The sequence below is a fragment of the Ambystoma mexicanum genome, chromosome 11 (genome assembly GCF_040938575.1).
Source record: "Ambystoma mexicanum isolate Mex_15411 chromosome 11, UKY_AmexF1_1, whole genome shotgun sequence".
NCBI lineage: Eukaryota > Metazoa > Chordata > Amphibia > Caudata > Ambystomatidae > Ambystoma > Ambystoma mexicanum.
In genome coordinates this window covers 187,634,340-187,652,806 of record NC_090934.1, presented here as the reverse complement: position 1 = coordinate 187,652,806, position 18,467 = coordinate 187,634,340, and the positions used below count along the sequence as shown (strand labels likewise).

Genomic DNA, 18,467 nt, shown 5'->3' with positions numbered 1-18,467 from the left:
CATACATCTGTACAGGTTAGTACCTGGTGATTATTTGTATTTCGTTTTTTTTAAGGACATTGGATTTAGATACGGAACATATTAATAAGTACATATACCTGTTGCATTCGCAGGTCGGATACACATTGAACATATTGGGAACATTTAATCTCAAATGCCCTGAAGATGGACATACAGTTTGAAACGCGTTGGCTATAGTTGTTTTGTACAAACAACAATTTGAGGTTATTTGGACATTGTGCTTTCTGTTTCAATGGACATTGGCTACACAATTTTGGAATGATAACGTTTAGATTGTATGTCAAGGCAAAACGTTTTTACATAGCAAACATTTATGATTGTGATGGGTATTCGCATTTGTGTTGAATGTTGACACATCACTGTTGTTTTTTTGTAAAAATTGCCGATATCTAACATTATGTTTATGAACGACTTGAAGCCGTTACCTTTTGTTCACTAATTGTTTTATGTATTACTTCACGAACATTTTGTGGGGTGAACTGTACATCCTTGTGAAATTAAATGTGTGTTTGCCTCATTTTTAAGTTTTCATTTAAAGTCTATTATGGAATATTTATTTTACAGCCCTTTGGCTATATTGAAAACAAGCTTGGATTGCTTTGAAAGTATTGCTCTAAAATCTGCATGCTAAATATAAGATTCCTTTTCAGGGCGTAGGCCTGTTGGGAGTGCAAGAAGGTTTCCCTTTGGGCAAAAACGGCGTTTGTGATTTGTAGTTCTCATTGTTAGTATCTGGTCACCTAGAGACCTTCTCCTTCCTGCACCTGAAATACTATTTATACATCATATCAATAAGGACCATTACTGATTAAGGGTTCATTAAAGAAGCCTGCTAGTTAGTACTCTATCATTGACTAAGTAGTGCCCTCCTTTCCTCTTTTTCGTGGTATAACTTTACCCCCACCCCCACTTTCCCCTCACAAACACTTTCACATGGACAGCCCGCTCTGGGAGAAAACAAACTCACACCCGAGCAGTGTACCTGACATGTCCCACTACTATGGTCAGGCAATTACTGGTAAACACTCACACCTGACTTCCATTAAATTTCCCCACATGGATAAAAGACGGAGCACGAGAGCACAGTCTGAGCAAGGCATAGCACACGAGGCAACAGTATTTTCCAGACTGCAGCTGAATGACGGACGAAAGACGGCAAACCAAAGCAGGTGCGCAAGGAGAGAGATACCCTTGACCTTACCAGTGAGAAATCGTTATTTTCAAGAACCATTCAAAGTTAAAAGCATAAGGCCAGGAAAGCAGACGAAGAATCCTGCATTGTGTGTCGGAGATACCCAGGGCTCTCCTGCATGGCTGACCAAGTCAAGGAGGATCAGCAGCCGCCTTGGTACCTTCCTTGGCTCCAAGATCAAAGCAGCTCCAGAAAGATCAACAGAGCCGGTGAGTTGGGGAGACAGATGCAAGACCAGTCTGTGTTGACAATCAAGGTTGCAAGTGGCAACATTGTATAAAAAGGGCAAGAACAAAGATTGATAACATGTGTGATGAAAGACATGAGGCAAGCTAAATATATTATGAGTGTTTGAACTTTAACAGAGAAAAGATACAATACCAGTGACAGAGTGGTCCGGCACTGCGAATGTGCTCAATCAAAGGTCGCTGTAAGGTATCCAGCCAAGTGGCAGAAGTGAAATTAAAAGTGTATAATGGGAAATGTAAAGAATCAAAGTGGTCCTGCAATGGTTTAAGCAAAACCTATCGCACAATCGAAAGTCTTTGATTCTTGATACAAAGAGAGAAAGTGATAGAGCCCGAACAAGGAATTCCATTGTGCAAATTTTGCTAAAGAGGTCTGAACCCAAACGAGGGAGATCCATGGCCCGAACCGATCCAGGGAGACCAATTGTGAGCATTGTGCTAAAGGTTTCCGAACCCGAAGGAGAGAGATCCGTGGTCCGAGCCCGATCGAGGAAGACGAATTGTGAAACTTGTGAATTTGAAAATCCTATAAGGAAGGAACTTTGGTGTTTGCTATGTCAGGCCCTCTGGAATAAGAGACTGTTCAAAGGAGAGAGACTTTGTCAGGAGTCTCTGATACCTCTGCTTTGAACTGTATCCTCGTGGCATAGAAGCCAGAGTGAGTGCGAAACTTGAGCGTGCCACCTTTTCCCATGCTGAAAACGTGGGCAAGGGAAGCTAACTTGTCAACTATCCTGACATATCATTTCTTGAACACTTTTCTTTTTGCATACATTTTTGTAACACACCATTTGTAATTAGGCCTTTTATTTTGAAAGAGACTCCACTAGGACTGCATTATTATTATTTGATGGTCATAGCTTGCTCCCATCCTTAGATTAAGGGTTAGATAGGCGTTTAATCAACCCATTGAAGTTCAATAAACACCCTTGGACTGTGATCACTTGTGTCTGTCTTCACTGTTTGATACCATGCCTTCCTTACATAACACTTGTCTTTGATTTACACTTGATGCACACCGTACAGTGCATCCAAGGGTAAGCAAAAATGGCAAGTCGAAGTGTTATTACGTGGATAGGCTGGCCTAATGTAGGCCAGCCTATCCATTTAATAAGGATGGCCTTTGCTTTACACTTGATGCACACTATACCATGCATCAAGGGTAAAGTAAAAATGGTAAGTGAAGTGTTATTACGTGGTTAGGCTGGCCTACATTCAATGAAGGCCAGTCTAGCCATGTAGTACAAAACTAGCATAAATGAAATGGGGCACCATAGTCTCTGCCATGCCAGCATGGAGGAGCTTTTAAAAACCTCTGTTGTGCTTGCGTGGCAGCAATGGTGGTGCTCTATGTAATATAAAAGGCTCCCCCATTCTGGCTCTCCAGTGGCACACGTAGGTGGAAAGCTCCCTCCATGAGTGGACCTTTACACTTAACTTGGGTCGTCATTGCTGTGCCAGCATGGAGCAGCTTTTCTATTACAAAGGGCGCCGCTGCCACGCCATCTCGGAAGGGCTCCCCAGAACTGGCGTGGTGAAGACACCCTATTTAAATGACATGTGCCCTGATCTCGTGCTGGCACCGGGCACTCTAGCACGGGAGTGGGGAGCTTTTCATTTGATTAGAGCCTAGCCGCCACACCAGCACCGGCAGCCTTTGAAAGGTTCCCCTGAGTTGGCATGGTTGTGGTGCCCTAATTAAGCGAAAAAGATCCCCGCTCCAGTGCTGGCGCAGGAAGCTTTTCACTTGTAAAGCAGGCTGCTACCACACCAGCACGGTGCAGCTTTTGAAAGGCTCCCCTAAACTGGTGTTGCAGCAGCACCCTATTTAGGTGAACAGCTCTACGCTCCAGTACTGAAGTGGGAAGCTTTTCTCTACAATAGGGGTTCGCTGCCTTACCAGCACACGGCAGCCTTATTTAAGGGAAAATCTCCCTACTCCTGTGTTGGAGACACTGCCCTAGAATAAAATAGTCTGGCTGCCCCTTCTCCATGGGGGAGGAGGAGGGCTGAACCGATGGTCGTGGCCAGACTTGGCATTTTGCATAAATACAAAAAGCAATTTTTGGGAACATCCACGTTCCCAAAATGCTATTTGCTTTTATGCAAAATGCATGTTTCAAATTTAAAATTGTGGGCATTCTTTTTAGGAATTTTGAATTTGAAACATGTCTGTGATAGTGATTTAGCAAGAAATCCCTTTGAGTGAATAATGGAAGTTGGACTCTGCTGTTTTCATTGGTCACAATACTCACCCTAGCAAAAACATGTCTGTAAATTGATACCAACTTGGACACCTTATGCAGAAGGAGTGAGTCTGGCTGTTTCTGCATTCAGTCTTCTGCCTAGTCATCTGAAGCAGATCTGAGAGATTTCTGGCTCAGCCCAGCTCCTTAGGACAGAAAAGCTCCGCATGGTGGGAGCTTTTCTTTTACATAGGGCGTCTCCCTGAGCTGACGCGTTGCTGGAGACTGCCTCACATTTATCTTTTAATGGTGGCTGGATGACAGTTTTGAAAGCTTGTCATTATAGGGATAGGGTATTGATATGGCCTGGGCGGGCTTTTGTCCTCGGCCACTGTACGTTTGTAGCTGCTGCCATGTTAATTCATGTTTAAATGTAAATAGTCTGCTCTCCCATAGATGCCAATATTTCACAGTGGTCTTGAGGGTTACTTATGCGTGGCTCACATTCCCATGGCATGTATTCTGCATAATTTGTATATATCTGCCCAACTCACTAAAAGGACAAAATGCACTGTGAACCCACGAGATTTAGGCCAATTCCATTAGAGTTGGAAACAAGCACTTTTCCCTATTATTTAAACTTTTGTAATGGTCTTTAATAGCATGGAGAATTATATGTGCCCCAATAGAGCTCGCAGTTAGATGTGATTAGTTTAAAAGACAAGCATGTTATCTTATTTGCATCGTTCAGCTAAAGTGAGCAGTGGATTGTACTTTTGAGCTACCCATTAACAGGTAATTAGAAGTGATAGGATTGCACTGGAGTGCCTTGTGATCTTGGGCAAAACTGATCGGGTAATGTGTGTTTACTAGCAATGATTTTCTTGACAAATTGAAACATCAGTAATGAATATATGTAGTGATGGGGCAAACACAATTATCTGGACTTACAATTAACCCAGTTGTAAACACATATATCAATGCATGATTTACTTTCAGAAGTTAGCATTTGTTTCAACTCAGACCCACCAATAACTTGTATGCCTGACTCCAACGGCCTTAAATATTTTTTTTATGGACTTGCGACAACAAGTTTATGCACTATTGGGCGGCGAAATCTGCCAACGTTGGGACATCACAGGAGATCAAAGCTCTGTCACTGGCAGAAGCAGACCTCATTAAAGCCATTGTAGAGAGATGAAATGCTCGCTTTGCATGTAAAAGGGTCATCACTTCATTAAGTGATGACCGTTTTTCTAGCCTGCCCTGCATGCAGGGTTTCTGACATGTTTGCGGCCTCGAGGGATGTTTGTTTTTTGCAGGTCAAACTCTCGAGTCACAGGTCAATTGACAGCTCTGATTGTTACTTGGCTAGACTGCCCTACAATGAAGGTAGGCCATTCTACCCACATAATAACACTTGACTTTGCTATACCCTTGATGTACAGTCACTGTGCATCTTAACTGTGCATCAAAGGGAAAGAAAACATGAGGAGTGTTGTCACTGGCCTACATGCAATGTAGGCCAGTCTAGCCAGCTGGATATACGTTTTTTCTGTGGCATGTCATTTTTCTACTGGCTGGGAATCCTTATATGGTAATAGTAACATATTGGTGCAGCATGCATCGACATGTATGGGCACAGCCAGCATGGAAATATTGTATATACTAGCATGTGTTGGCGGCAAAAGCATAATGAAAATTCATTGGCAAATGGTTCTGGGCACTGCTGGTAACTTGCATCTTTTGAGTTTTTCTTGTGCTACTATACAAAATTGATTGCAAACTGTGTGACTTTGTATCCAATTTTTCACAGAAAGTGCTGTAAGGGGCACTATTTTAACCCATTATTTTAAAAATGATCTTGGGGGTAGAATCCCCTGAGTCTCCTATGTATGGGTCAGACTCCCTCACTGCGCTTGCTCCCACGTATTAGGCACATACATTTATGCCCGACCAGTTCAAAAAGTCACCAGACGCCTCTGGGTATAGTGCCAACCAGGCTTGTTACACTTCGATTTCTCCTTAATGGCTTCTTGTCCCTGCCTTGTTCTTGGTCATAGCCCCTTCCCCTTTGATCTCCTTTAGGGTCCAGGCTAACGGGCTCAGCCCGCTGCTCCGCACTCCTCTTCACACTGTCTCTCCAAACACACCAACTCACAAGAATGCCATCCAAACTCCTTCAGCGCTTCACCATTTCTTCCTCTTTAATTCTGTCTCCATAAGCTCAAGTGCCTCCATAAAATCTGTGATTGGTTGGACCCTTTCCCCATAAATCCTGAATTACAGGATAAGTCATAGCGTTGTCCTCTCAACTCTGCATGTTTCCTTTCCCCTTTTCATTCCTTTGATGTGTTCTGTAGTTTTCTGTTGTCTGTGTTCACTAACGGTTCAAGCTCCCTGGCTGGCAGTTTGAATGTGCTGGACGCCATGTTAGAATCAGGTGGAACTGTCATGGCTGCCAAGCGGCTTAGCCCATCGATCCTATTCTCTGCTGGTAAAGGTCCTCCCTCTCTGATACTGTATAAGCATGGTGCAAGTGCCACCTGCTCTGTTCTGGATCCTAGAAGGTGGCCTTTTCTCTGTCTCTCTCTCTCTCTCAGATTATTCCCCATACTGCCTGGCAGTTCTGATGCCTGTCATGTATGCCTCTCCACACACAAGCTTGCTCGCAGATGGTGTGCTGAAGAAATGATGTGCTCCCTGCAGTTGCTGCACCCCGTGTTGTTATCCTCATGCTTTTGGGATTCACATTCTCCTTTTGTGCATTCCACTCTTGACCCTTCTACACTTGCAGCTCGGTTGGACAGTTCCCTGAATTCTACTGATGGTGGTTACTGGTCAAACTTATCTGTCTTTAGTGTCTATGTGTTCTTCCCATATTTCTTTTATATATATATCACCGTTATATACCAGTAGCGTCTCCAAATACCAATGTCCCATCCTCAAATGCCAGAATTAACCTCATGTCAGGTCTTATATGCCCAGTTACAATCAAATGCAAAGTGCAACTATATTACATCCATGCATCATCAGCACATGCCAGAAGCAGCTTCATAAGCCAGGTCCTATAGAAGTCACTCTCGCATGCTAAGGATCAGCAAATTAAGCCCATAAACTGGGACAAAATGCCAGGTGAACTACACCTGCCAGTGCAACACCATCAAATGGCAGACTAGCTATATGTATTATCTGAGATTATATTTTGAATTGGTATCATAATCAAGTAACCAGAACATGTGAGGATTACTATTTTTGAAGACCAACCATATATGTTCATGATCCATCAACAGGTGGCAAAGTTTGCATATAATCCCATGTGCCACTAAATATTGGCAGAGTCAGTCATGTATGCCCATGTTTTACAATCATATGCCAGGAACAGGTCCCTATACATCGGTCCCCATCATTAGAGGGGTGCAGCATCAATGCTTGGGCTCCTTTATATATGCCTAGCCACCACCATAAGATGCCAGATTCGTTCTCACAGGCCCATGTTCAGCCGTATGTTGAGCGTAGAACACAGTTTATGCCCATGTACCACCATTAAATCCCAGGTTTAGCTTTATATGACCAATTCCCAGGACAACCCATAAGTAAACATCTTACATCAATAAAAGCCATTCTCAACAGTAAATGCAAAACTGCCATCATCAGATGTCAGGAACTGCTTCATAAGCCCAATGCCTGGTTATCAAAGAGGAGATTCTGCCTCAATTGTCGATATTAAGCCCCCTTACCATCACTCACCAGTGAGCAAGGTGTCCTCCTAATCCTCATCCCTGCACTTGGCTTTGACAGGCCCCTCAGGTCTGCGTTCAAAGCACTGCTGGGGAGGCCTCCATGGTGATGCTGCTAATTCTGTCTGTACACCTTCCTCAGTGTGAAGGCTGGCATCTGCTCTGCCTCTAGCAACCAGTAGACCCCTGCCTATTGGGTGCTTTTCCCAAAAGACTTTCTATATTCTGGGTGGACCACCTTTACTGACCTGGGGTCATTGAATTCAGCACTTCAGAGCTCAATAAACATCACAAGCTTCTCCCCTCGTACGTGTCAGCAAAATGCAACTGCACATGTGCACACTGCTATGCAAATGCGCGTAGTGCACTAACTGACATCCGGTCAACCTTACATTACTGCCTTAAGCAAAGGGAGTGCTTGTCTGTAGTGTAAGTGGACACTGGTGAGCTTGTGTCTGGTGGGACGGTGCCCAACAATGCTTAATGCTTAATGACCCAGCTGTAACTTGTATTTTTAAAATGTACCTGCACCACCTGGCCGAGCCCTGGTGTAGGTCTTCATCAGCCCCAGATCACATATTGCAGGGACTTGGACACAACAGTACTGAGGACATAACTACATCCTCTTTCTATGCCACGATTAGGGCTCCTGGGCCGGGCAGAGCTGAATCACAGATGGGTTTCTAATGTAATCACATGAATGGAAGCTGGCAATTGCCCCTACGGCTGGAATTGATCGTGTGCAGTCCACTCAGCTGACACGAGCCCTCTTACGCTCACGGGATACCCCACCATGGAATGTTAACCCACCTGATAGGCTCGGGGTTTAGCATGAAATATATGAGTCATAATTCTCTACACTCCATTTGAGGAAGGCAACATGACTAACCTCTTTCCTTGTTTTTTCTTTTAGTGTTCGAGTTCATGAGTTGGAAAACCTCTTCAATATGGGCCATTTGGTTCAGAAGGTATTCTTATTACTGTCGTTATTACATACTGTTTAGTTTTTAATGCAGACTTAGATTGTGATATTGTAAAAACGTGGCTGTCCAACATTTTTGTGAATGCTTGTTTTGTTGTGAATTACCTAGTTTGCTTTTTACATTTTTAAAAACATTCTACCAAGATATATAAGAGTACAGTGTTACATGTGTTATGTATTATATAGCTAGGTTGTTTTCTTTCTTTATTAATGGTAATATGTTATGTTATAGTTAGGCTGCCAAGATTAGGGCCAGACTACAAGGGTTTCTCAATCGCAGGGTGCAATATGGTGACTAAAAAGAAAGTCAAAACGTTAGGTATCATGCTTGGGTGAAAATCCATATCTCCTCCTCAGTCTACTATATAAAGCTGCTAGCTCACCTCCGGCCATTTATCTCTCAGAAGAACTCTGAAATAATTGCAAGGGCTATTTTGGGGTCTAGGATAGACTACTGCTGCAGTCTCCTAGTTGGTATCCCGAAATTGCAATACAACCATCTCCAAGTTATCCAAAATAGTGCAATGAGAGTTTTCACCGGGCTGAAGCAGAAAGACCACATCTCCGACGTGAGATGTGGTCTACACTGGCTCCCAGTTGAGGCTAGGATTCAGTACTGCTTACTTTTAATCACTCACAAATGTGCCGGATCCATGCCAGTCTATCTGAGTGAGGTGCTGTCTGAGAAACCCAGTGTAAGACTTCTCAGGTCTAACACTCCCAATCAGCCGATGATGCCAGCCTGCAAATCTAGCAAGGGTATGAACTGTGCCCCCGCAATGGCTGTACCTAGGCCATGGAATGCCCTGCCACCTGACCTTAGAGAAATGCGTTCTACAGCAGTGCTCAGAAAGAGGCTGAAAACATTGTTATTCTTCTGTTGACAAATATGAATTGATGACCCCGGATTAGTGTATCAGACTGCATACATCTCCCTCCCCAGGATTTGCGCCTTTTAGGTATTTGTGTCACTGTACGTTTAACCTGTGTGCACCCGTAAACCTGAGGGTCCTTAGTGTGCGGTATAAATTACATTTTAAAAAATGCCTATAAAAATGTAGGAGTCTCCACTCCAGAGTAGCCTTCAGAGACAAGAGGCCCAATTCATAAAGAAGCGCCATTATAGGCAGGGACATGTGTAGGCTCAATGCATTTTCCAGATCCAACCATCTAAGCGCTCCCAATCCAAATTCCATGCCTGGGATTCAATATCCATTCCGTATAACAGTGTGGGAATTACTTTCCCCTATTAGAATTTTACTAATGGGATATAGAAGCAGCAATAATTGGCCTTGAGATTTTTCATTTGGGCAGCTAGTTGATACATTTTGGCTTTCAGCCCCTCCTCCACAAGGCCAACATTCCATTACACCGCTAGTCTAAAACCCAAATATTTAGTTACTGTTAGGAGCTGGATATTCTGCGACTGCGTATACCAGCGTGATGGCACTCTCTTCTTCTTACCATTACACATTCTTAGTATTATTGTCTTCTCATGGTTAATCATTAAGTAATTTGTGGTGGGGTATGCACTCATACCTCCCAGCAATTGCTGTAATCCCCTGGGACTAAAATCAACCAGTAGCACATCATCCGCATATGCTATCCAGCTTATTTTATGTCCACTGTTTTTTAGACTTGCTAGAGTATGTTTATCTCGTGTTTCCCTAAGATCAGACAGATACAGAAGAAAGAGGAAGGGGGCGACAATACATCCTTGCCTCAATCCCCTCTCAGTGGCAATAGATCCTGAGAGATCGCCTTGACTATTAAGACCGACCTGGATCTTAGTGTCTCAATGAAGATAGACCAGAATTGCAAGTAGTTTTCCCAAACAGAGATTCAACATGAGCATGCCAAAGACCCTCTGAAACAGAGTTAGATTGAATAGAGAATTGGGAGATCTTACTACCATTCACTAGGGACCAGTAATTTTGTGTGTTTTTTTTTTTTTAAATCAAGGTTTCCAACAAGAGTTCACCTTGGTGTTGGAATTTTAGAAACCGATTGGCTCTGTTCCAATTTTGATATTCAGAGAGGAGTGCTCTCTTTTTCCTTATGAAAGCCTCCCCATCCAAGATTTCACTGCTCAGAGTCTTTTCCTAAATTCTCTTTTTTGTTTCCAGGTTGATTGATCAAACTGATATTTATGGCTAGGAATGTTCAGGCCTGTCCAATTCCCACAGAAAGCTCTTGAATTTTTTTTTGGACACAATTCCATAAGTTCACCTTTAGATTTTTTCAAATTTTTGTTTAACGCATGCCATCTCGTCTAAACTTAACCACCCAATTTCCCTTCATATACTCTGAGAGATCCATTTCGTACCATCTTTCAATCGGTATTCCCTCTAACATTCTCAATGTCAGCATGTTATGGTCACTTCTCTGGGTGGGTATTACATCCATCCCAGAACTAGATACACAATGGTCTCTTGATAGGATTATGTAATCAATGATCGAATTCCCTTGATTACCCACCCATGTCGCAACTGGGGTTAGATCGCCTTTTAAGTTGCCATTACATATGATTACAACCCAGTCATCCAAAAAACCGAGCCATTTTCTATCGTTTAAACCTAAGGTGTCACCCCCGTTTTCCCCATGACCTCTGTGTAAACTGCACGAGTTAAGATCACCTGCAATTAAAATACTTGTGTCTTCTCCCCGATCTACTGCTTCAGACAGGTTTCTGGATATTTCTTCCAAGAACTCATTCAGAGAGGAACGCCAAGGGGTTATAAGATAAATTGAGGACAACAATGCTCCTTTTACAATGATTGAGAGAAAGCTCCATCTTTGTAGACAGAATTCCATAGTAGTATTTGATATTTTTATCATTGTTAGGGAGAATTCTCTGTTTAGGCTGAATTTCCTAACCTAGTGAGTCCCCCAGCAGCTTTGCTGGATTTTTGGGGTTTACTTTTTTCTCCTGCCAAGAGTGAGACTCTTTTACCCTCACTCTTGGACATGACTTGAGAGTGTTTCTGTGACCTGCTATGTGCTTATGGGCTATGGGGTATTTTTTCCCCATAGGCTATCATTGGTTTTTGAATGTGTGTTACACAGCACCCTCAGTGCAGTAACACAGGGGTGTCATAGAGACCCCCAAACATAGACTCCAGACCCTGGGACTGACTACTGTCTCCCTGGGTCTGTAAAGTCACCATTGACTTTACTAGTCTTAACTTAGGAACTTAACCAGTACAAACCATGATACTGTGGAAGTACTGGTAGGGGCAATTAGATTGCCCCTGGGTCTGTTGTCGAGGGGATACTGTCCCGTCCCCCCTCGCCGAGTTCTGGCTGGTGGCAGTGGATACCACGGAAATATTCCACCGGAATATTTCCCAATGGGATTTCCCATTGATTTTAATGCACCACTTTTTGGTGCAATGTTAAAGATACCGCTGGTTTATTTATTTAATATAAATTCACCGGTTGGGATTTTTTGCCAGAACTCGCCACCAAAATGGCATCTAGGTTCACTTCAGTAACCCTCAACCTGAGTCGAGCCTTTGTTCCACTTTTGGCGGGCTTCTGCACAGAAGCCCTCCAAAGTGGTGCCATTCTGTCTGGGTACCACAGGGGGTGTGGGAGGGGGTTTAGGCACCCTGTACTGAGTTGCCTTGCCAACTCATGTCGCACTCTGGTGTGATTGGCCCAAGTGGTGAGCCGCCCCGCTCACCACTTACCATGGTTGAGTGACAGCTAGGCTGTATGAATGGGGGTTTGCTGCATAAAAGCAGGGTTTTTGGGACTGGTTCTTCAGAAGTCGCCACAGGACCTAAGAAGCCGAAGAGGGAGAAGCCGAGCCAACCTGCCAAGACGACACCACCGATGGAGCCCTGCGGAACCGTCTCACCACTTTTCCCAACGACAGAGGAGATCTCCAGCCGGGAGAGTCTTCTTCCCTTGACTGGTGGGGACAACCAGTTTCTGCCTTCTTTTCGCCACCCTGAAGCATCTCGTGGCCGCCTTGCCTGTGCCAAGCACCCCAGCAACCGGGATACCACTTTTTACCTCAACCGCGAAAGAGGGGTAACATCCTTTTAACCGGAAAACTCCACGGCTGGTTTCTTCCCTGGTAGTGCAATGACCTTCAGCTTTCCTCCACGTCGAGATCTTCTCTTCCTCTGGACGACGCCGCGACTTGCACCCACTACCAGGAACAACTGCCACCGCTGGAGGATCCTTTCCATTTTAAAGGTACCGTGTTCCGCCCGGCTTCCCTTGCCACTGATTGTACGAGGTAGATTTAGCCCTCGGCTCTCGAACCTGGGTAAGCCTGGGACACCCTAACTAAACTTTTCTAAACTTAGTAAAACCTTTTCTACTCACCTGTAAAGACTTGTGACATTGTGTGATCTTGGACATATTTTCACCTGGCTCTCCCTAAAGCGGGCCTAGCAACCGAACTTCCTTGCTCCTCAATAGACTGCCTTTCTAAACTTACTGTGAATCTCTGAAAAGTGTTTTACCTTGCTGTTTTCATTACTTCTGCCTTTTCCCTCCCTTTTTAACTAACTTGTTGGAGTGCCATCTAACGTTAAGCGCTCACCTCTGTTTGGAAATAAGTGGTGTTAACTTAGACTTGTCCAACAAATAACTAGGGATGTACATATAAGTAATAGTGACTGTGTTTTGACTTACCTTTTCTGTGCTAGTGTAATTTATGAGTGTGTCTTTTAAATAAATAATTATATACTTTTACACCTAGCTCTGGTCAGTGTTTGCTTGTACTACTGTGCCTCTGTACCTATTATGTATGCTCTATATACTGCCTAACTCTTCTTGAGGGAAGTCTGACTGCTCAGCCACAGCTACCAGGTAAATCTGGGTGGTACAGACTGCTACCAAGTGGGTTTACTGCCAAACACCTGTAGTCTTAAATCTTTTGCAGTGGTCCCAGAGGGAACTGCACAGGTTTCTGCCTAACAATCATCTCTTTTCTTTTAGAATTGTGTCAAGCTGATATGAGGACACCTGATGGACGACCTCCTTTTCCCTGGGTCGCTAGTTGGGAAATGGTGTTAAAGCTAACTTAATTCTGACAGGAGCCAAGTCTCTTGTAATAGGATTAAATCAAAGGAGCCGAAAATAAATGTACTTGTGTCTTCCTCAATAAAACTCTTATAGCCCCTTGTGTTCCAATAGAAAACGTCAAGAGCATTGTTCACTAAAGTAAAATATTGTTTTCGTCTAAATTCTGGAACACTAAGGTCAAATTCTCAGGATTATTATACATCTGCTGTTTGCCCCTTCATCCTTTGACTTAATCTGCTCGAACGCTGGCTCATGGTCTTTATGTCTATTCCCACTTATACCAGTATTCCTCCCCAGTGTTCCACAATCTTGTTCGGTCTTTATCTTTGGTTTATTAGTGGAGGTTAGGAACCCTTTTTCTTGGAATACTTCTCCTGCTGACAGTGGGGCATTCCCTCCAACACAGGAGTGTAGACCAATGTCCACTATATGTGTAATGTTGTCATAGGGAAAATGAATATAGTCCATGCTGTGTGTTGAGAATAGATATAGCTCTGGACCTTCCTTTGCCAGGTTCAAGAATGATTGCCTATTAAGAGTTAAATGTTCACCCGTATTAGGTAGCTCTTCCATCCATGCATGTGGTTGGACAAAGAAGGAATTTGAAAAAACGTCCTTTTGATAGAAACTTCAGCACCATCAGTTAAAGCAGAGCCGCCAGTCTTTAGCGGGGCTCGTGAAGGCTCCTGCTCCAGCCTATTTGTCATAGGGGCATTCGGCAAACATGCCAAATTTACCCGATTTTTCACTAATGACTTGTCGGAACAGGGCCTCTGAGGTAGTCTTATTTCGGATCCCTGGCTCGTCTTTAGTTTATTCTTCCCCATTAGAAAAATTGGGGCCCATTGAGCCATTGGTATTTTATTTCTGTGTTATTGGCCACTTTAAATGGGGCTGAGTCCAGAAGACCCCAATCCTCCTGGGTCTGTACATTGACACCGTCCCTGAATTCAGCACATTTTTGTGCTCCCTTCTTTACCATTTCCACAATCTGACCAGTTTCAGATTCAGGGGTGACATCTATATCCCTCTCGGAGCTGCTTTCTTGCGCTTGAACTGGGGTTCTGTCATGTATTGCCGAGGACTGGTGGTTTGCACAGTTCTTGCTTTAGTTTAGTATAATGCTTTCAATCCGACCTAATTTGTCACCAGTATCATTTTTCCGAGTGCCTTTCCCCAGCCGTGGTGTCTCCTCCTATGCTCTTATTTCAACTGACAACTCAACATTCCTCATGTACTTTCTAGAGCCCTTTTCCTAATTTTCTTAAATTGCTTTTCGTTTTTTCCTTTTCTTTCCATTTCCCGCAAGATTGGCATCACAGTTAAATATTATCTTGATTTTCTTGCGGCAGGAAGTACCCACAAAAGTAAACATGTCCTTAGCCTGTACATGCCTTGGAGAAACCATGCCTGGTTTAATTTCTTGTGATACTGCTCTAAGGCTGGGCGAGATTGTCCCCACCTCTTTTCCCAAAATCTTCGGCAAAGAGATCTCTGCGGTTCCATCTGCTGTATCTATAGGCTCTTCTCTAATTGGAGATGGGGGAGATGGACTGCAAGCAAAGAATGGTGTTATTCCATCATATTTGAAACTCTTTCGAGTCTTCAATTGAAATTATTTGTTCTGCTATGATTTTCCATCAGCTTTCCCTTAACTGCGTCCAAACCACATTTCAAATATCCCAGTTCTTTTCCATTTACCAGAAGGGAGTCTCTGATGTTCTCATAGAGATTAACAAACTCAGTACCATATTTATTGCTGATATAGTTGGAGCTGCTAATTTAATTATTTCATCCATTGATCTAAATGTTTCGGGCAGACAGTCATAATAAGAGGAGGTCTGCACGTCTACAAAATCAAAGGTTAGATGTTCAGTTAGTATTGAGGCAGGGTCATCAACAACGTCTATCCCGACCTCGTCCAAATTCTTAATTTCACTCAGGTCAATAATGAGAGGATAGCGCCTCTCACACTTGTTCAGTTCTATTTTGACATGTGAGGGGCCCGACAGACTCACAACTACCGGTATTTGTCTTGCCACTTCCTCCTCTGTCATGACATCCACGGCCACAAACCGGGTATCAAATTTAGAACTACTTGTCCCTCTCCCGTAGCCTTTGGGAGTTGAAATGAAACTTGGCAAACGTTTTTCCCTAGTACCAATTTTTAAGGGGACTTGCACACTTCCTGCTCCAAGCTCAATACCCATATATGGTTGTTTGGCCATGTGGTAAATGTCACAGTCCTCTACTATCTTCTCCGACCCAATAAAAGGATCCTTTGTGGGGAGGAGCAGGGTCGGCTTTCTCACTACCGCACCCTGCCCCAACCTCAGACACTCGGCCTGAGGGAATGTTCTGCAAAGGGGCCATGGTCAGCACTGTAGGCAAGGCTGTAGCCTCAGAATATAAGCACAGGTGAAGTACTCAAGACATTATTTGTATTTGTGGTAATTTGTAACCCCTGAGTATTTTTCAGTTGATATTTATCCATCTCTTGGTTTGGAATTTTCCATACGTCTTTTTCCGCGATCCCAGTGTTAACCACTGCGCAGATTTGACATACGGCACAGTCTTATGCCATGTTACAGTGAGAAGGCCAGATGCCAGGAACCCAGAGTTCGTAAGAAGAGAACGAAACAAGATAACATAATGACAAGATGACAAAGTCAGCAGTGCAATAATACAGCAGGAGCTCAAAGACGCACAGCACCGACAGTCACTCCTGCTTTGTCTTTGCCACCGATGACAACTCAGAACACCAAGTCCACCATAATCCAATTCCAACTCTAACTGTTAAATATATCAGTTAAGCAGGAGCACAGAGTTTTGCACACCTCTGTATTTCCTTCATTACCTTCACTCTCCCACTCCAGCCCCTATTCCCACGGGGTTGAAAGGGAATTTAGCCCCCACAGTCACCGCAGTCACCGCAGTCACCGCTCTTCATTAGTATAAAACTAATATGATATGGAACGGGAGGAAGGGAGGGGTACTTTTCTAAAGGAATAGGAGCACCGGGGAGAGAAAGTAAAAGAGAAAGTAAAGAGAAAGAAGACGTCCAAACGCACTACGGTCCGAACAATGCTGTCCTGTTTGGGCCGCCTACCTTCTCTTTTTTCAATTTGGCCAAACTGCTTTGTTTACTTCCTTAGCATAAACCACAAGCAGCACAACCACATACCATACACCCGGAACGGAAGCACCTGTCTCCGCTCACAGTGTGGCTCACAGTGTGGTAGTGGCCTGTAACAGCCTTCTCACGGCTCTTGGCTCACAGCAACGGCGTGGGGGAAATGCTAGCACAAGAGACCTCTCAACTCCATCATGATCGTCAACCCGCAACGTATCCCTGCGCCTCACTCTCCACTCTCTGCTTCTGAAAATCAGTCAAAATTCAGAATATCTCTGTAGTATCCTCCTTCGTCTGCTCCTCTGTGGCTCCTTCCTCCTCCTCTCTGGCTACTATGCTACCTCCTGCTACCACCTCTGCCCGCTCTTTTGCCCCTCTACCACTTCCGCTGGGTGTACCTCAAGCCTGTAATGCACCCTGGATGTCTTTCGAAATGTGGCAACCTGCTCCACGTCGCTACTCTCAACTCTCGCTCTACAGTCAAACACTCCTCTGACATCTGCCACCTCCTCAAAGAACTTGACCTGGATGTCCTTGCTCTCTCTCAGACATGGTTCATGGCCAGCTCTGTCACGAGTTGTGATAGTCTCCTCCCTGATGGCTACAAGATCCTCTCCGAGCCTAGAGCCAACTGACCTGTAGGTGGATTAGCTCTAATCTTTCTGGGGTGGGTCCCTTCTTCTGTCTTTCCTACGCAGGCCTGCTCCTCCTTTGAATGCCTGGTCTTCAGGCTCTCTGTCTCTCCTGGCCTCTTTCTGACTGTGACCACAAAAGTGATGGGTGGAAGGTTTTGAATGAATCCGTACCACTGGCATTGATCTGGGCAACCTTCCACACCACCGTTTTTAGCCCATCTGCGCTATTGCAAAAGGGGTCCAGCCATATACAAATCAGTCAGGTACTGCCACCAATGGTAGCAGCCCAGCCAGAAATGCTGACTGTGGCTACCATCTACAGACCATCTGGCCAGGTTGCCCTCTTCTCTCAGAGTGGGCTGACCTCTCCTCTTCTCTCCTTGCCTATACCTCTCAACTTCTTCTCCTCGGAGACCTCAACATCCATCTGGATGCTTCTGATGCCTCCTCTGGGCTCTTCGGCAACCTCTGCAACACTTTATCTCTCTCCATTATACCCTCTGGTCTGACACACTCTGTCGGACACACCGTGGATGTTCTCTTCTCATTAGACATCACTCTATAACCCTCTCAGCTCTCCTCTCTCTTGGACTGACCACTTTCTGCTTTTCTATTGCCTGAAACTCTCTGTCCCTCAGGCAAAGCCCACCACAGCACTGCAACCTACCTTCTGAGTCATTCGACCCATGACGCTTGTGTCAGTGGATGCCTTTGCCTCTACATTCTCTGCTCTACCTACTCCTGTGGCTGACTTACACTCGGACGCAGCCCTCTCTAGCCTACAGCTTTCTATCTCCAACACTCTGGACATCCTTGTGCCTGTCATGAGAATCCGTCTGAAGCCTACCTCCAAGTGCAACTCTTGGTATGACTCCAATCTCCTCACCCTGAAACACAAGTGCAGGGTGGCTGGGAGGAAGTGGGGAGGGGGCTTCGGGCACATCCTCTGGCAAACTGGCCTGCTCCAAAGGCAATACAGACTCTCTGTCCTGTCCAAGAAGAGAGTCCACATCCAATCCCGCATCTCTGCGGCCTCTAACAACACAGCCAAACTCTTTAAAATCGGCAAAAAGCTGGCCAATCATTCTGCAGTCTCCAACTCTCTTGTTCCCTCCCAGGCCCTCTGTACAGCTCTGGCTTCTCACTTCACCACTAAAACTGAGGACATCCTTTCCGATCTAGGAAACTGTCATCCAAACGGGTGCTCCCCTGCTCCTCCAGAATCATCAAGGACCACATTGACACCCTTGCTCCAGCGTTGGCCGATTTCTGTAATCACTCTTTTGC

The 18,467-nt window shown here is 44.5% G+C and overlaps 1 protein-coding gene across 2 annotated transcripts in view; it reads left to right on the top strand.

Annotated features, from left to right (window-relative positions):
- LOC138503207 (pancreatic secretory granule membrane major glycoprotein GP2-like) overlaps positions 1-18,467 on the top strand; it is a 964,255-nt gene that overhangs the window by 887,155 nt on the left and 58,633 nt on the right. For both annotated transcript variants that reach the window (XM_069622794.1, XM_069622793.1), the window contains exon 9: positions 8,301-8,355. In XM_069622794.1, coding sequence (XP_069478895.1) covers positions 8,301-8,315 — 15 coding nt within the window. In that variant the 3' untranslated portion in view covers positions 8,316-8,355. The remainder of the gene's footprint in view (positions 1-8,300; positions 8,356-18,467) is intronic.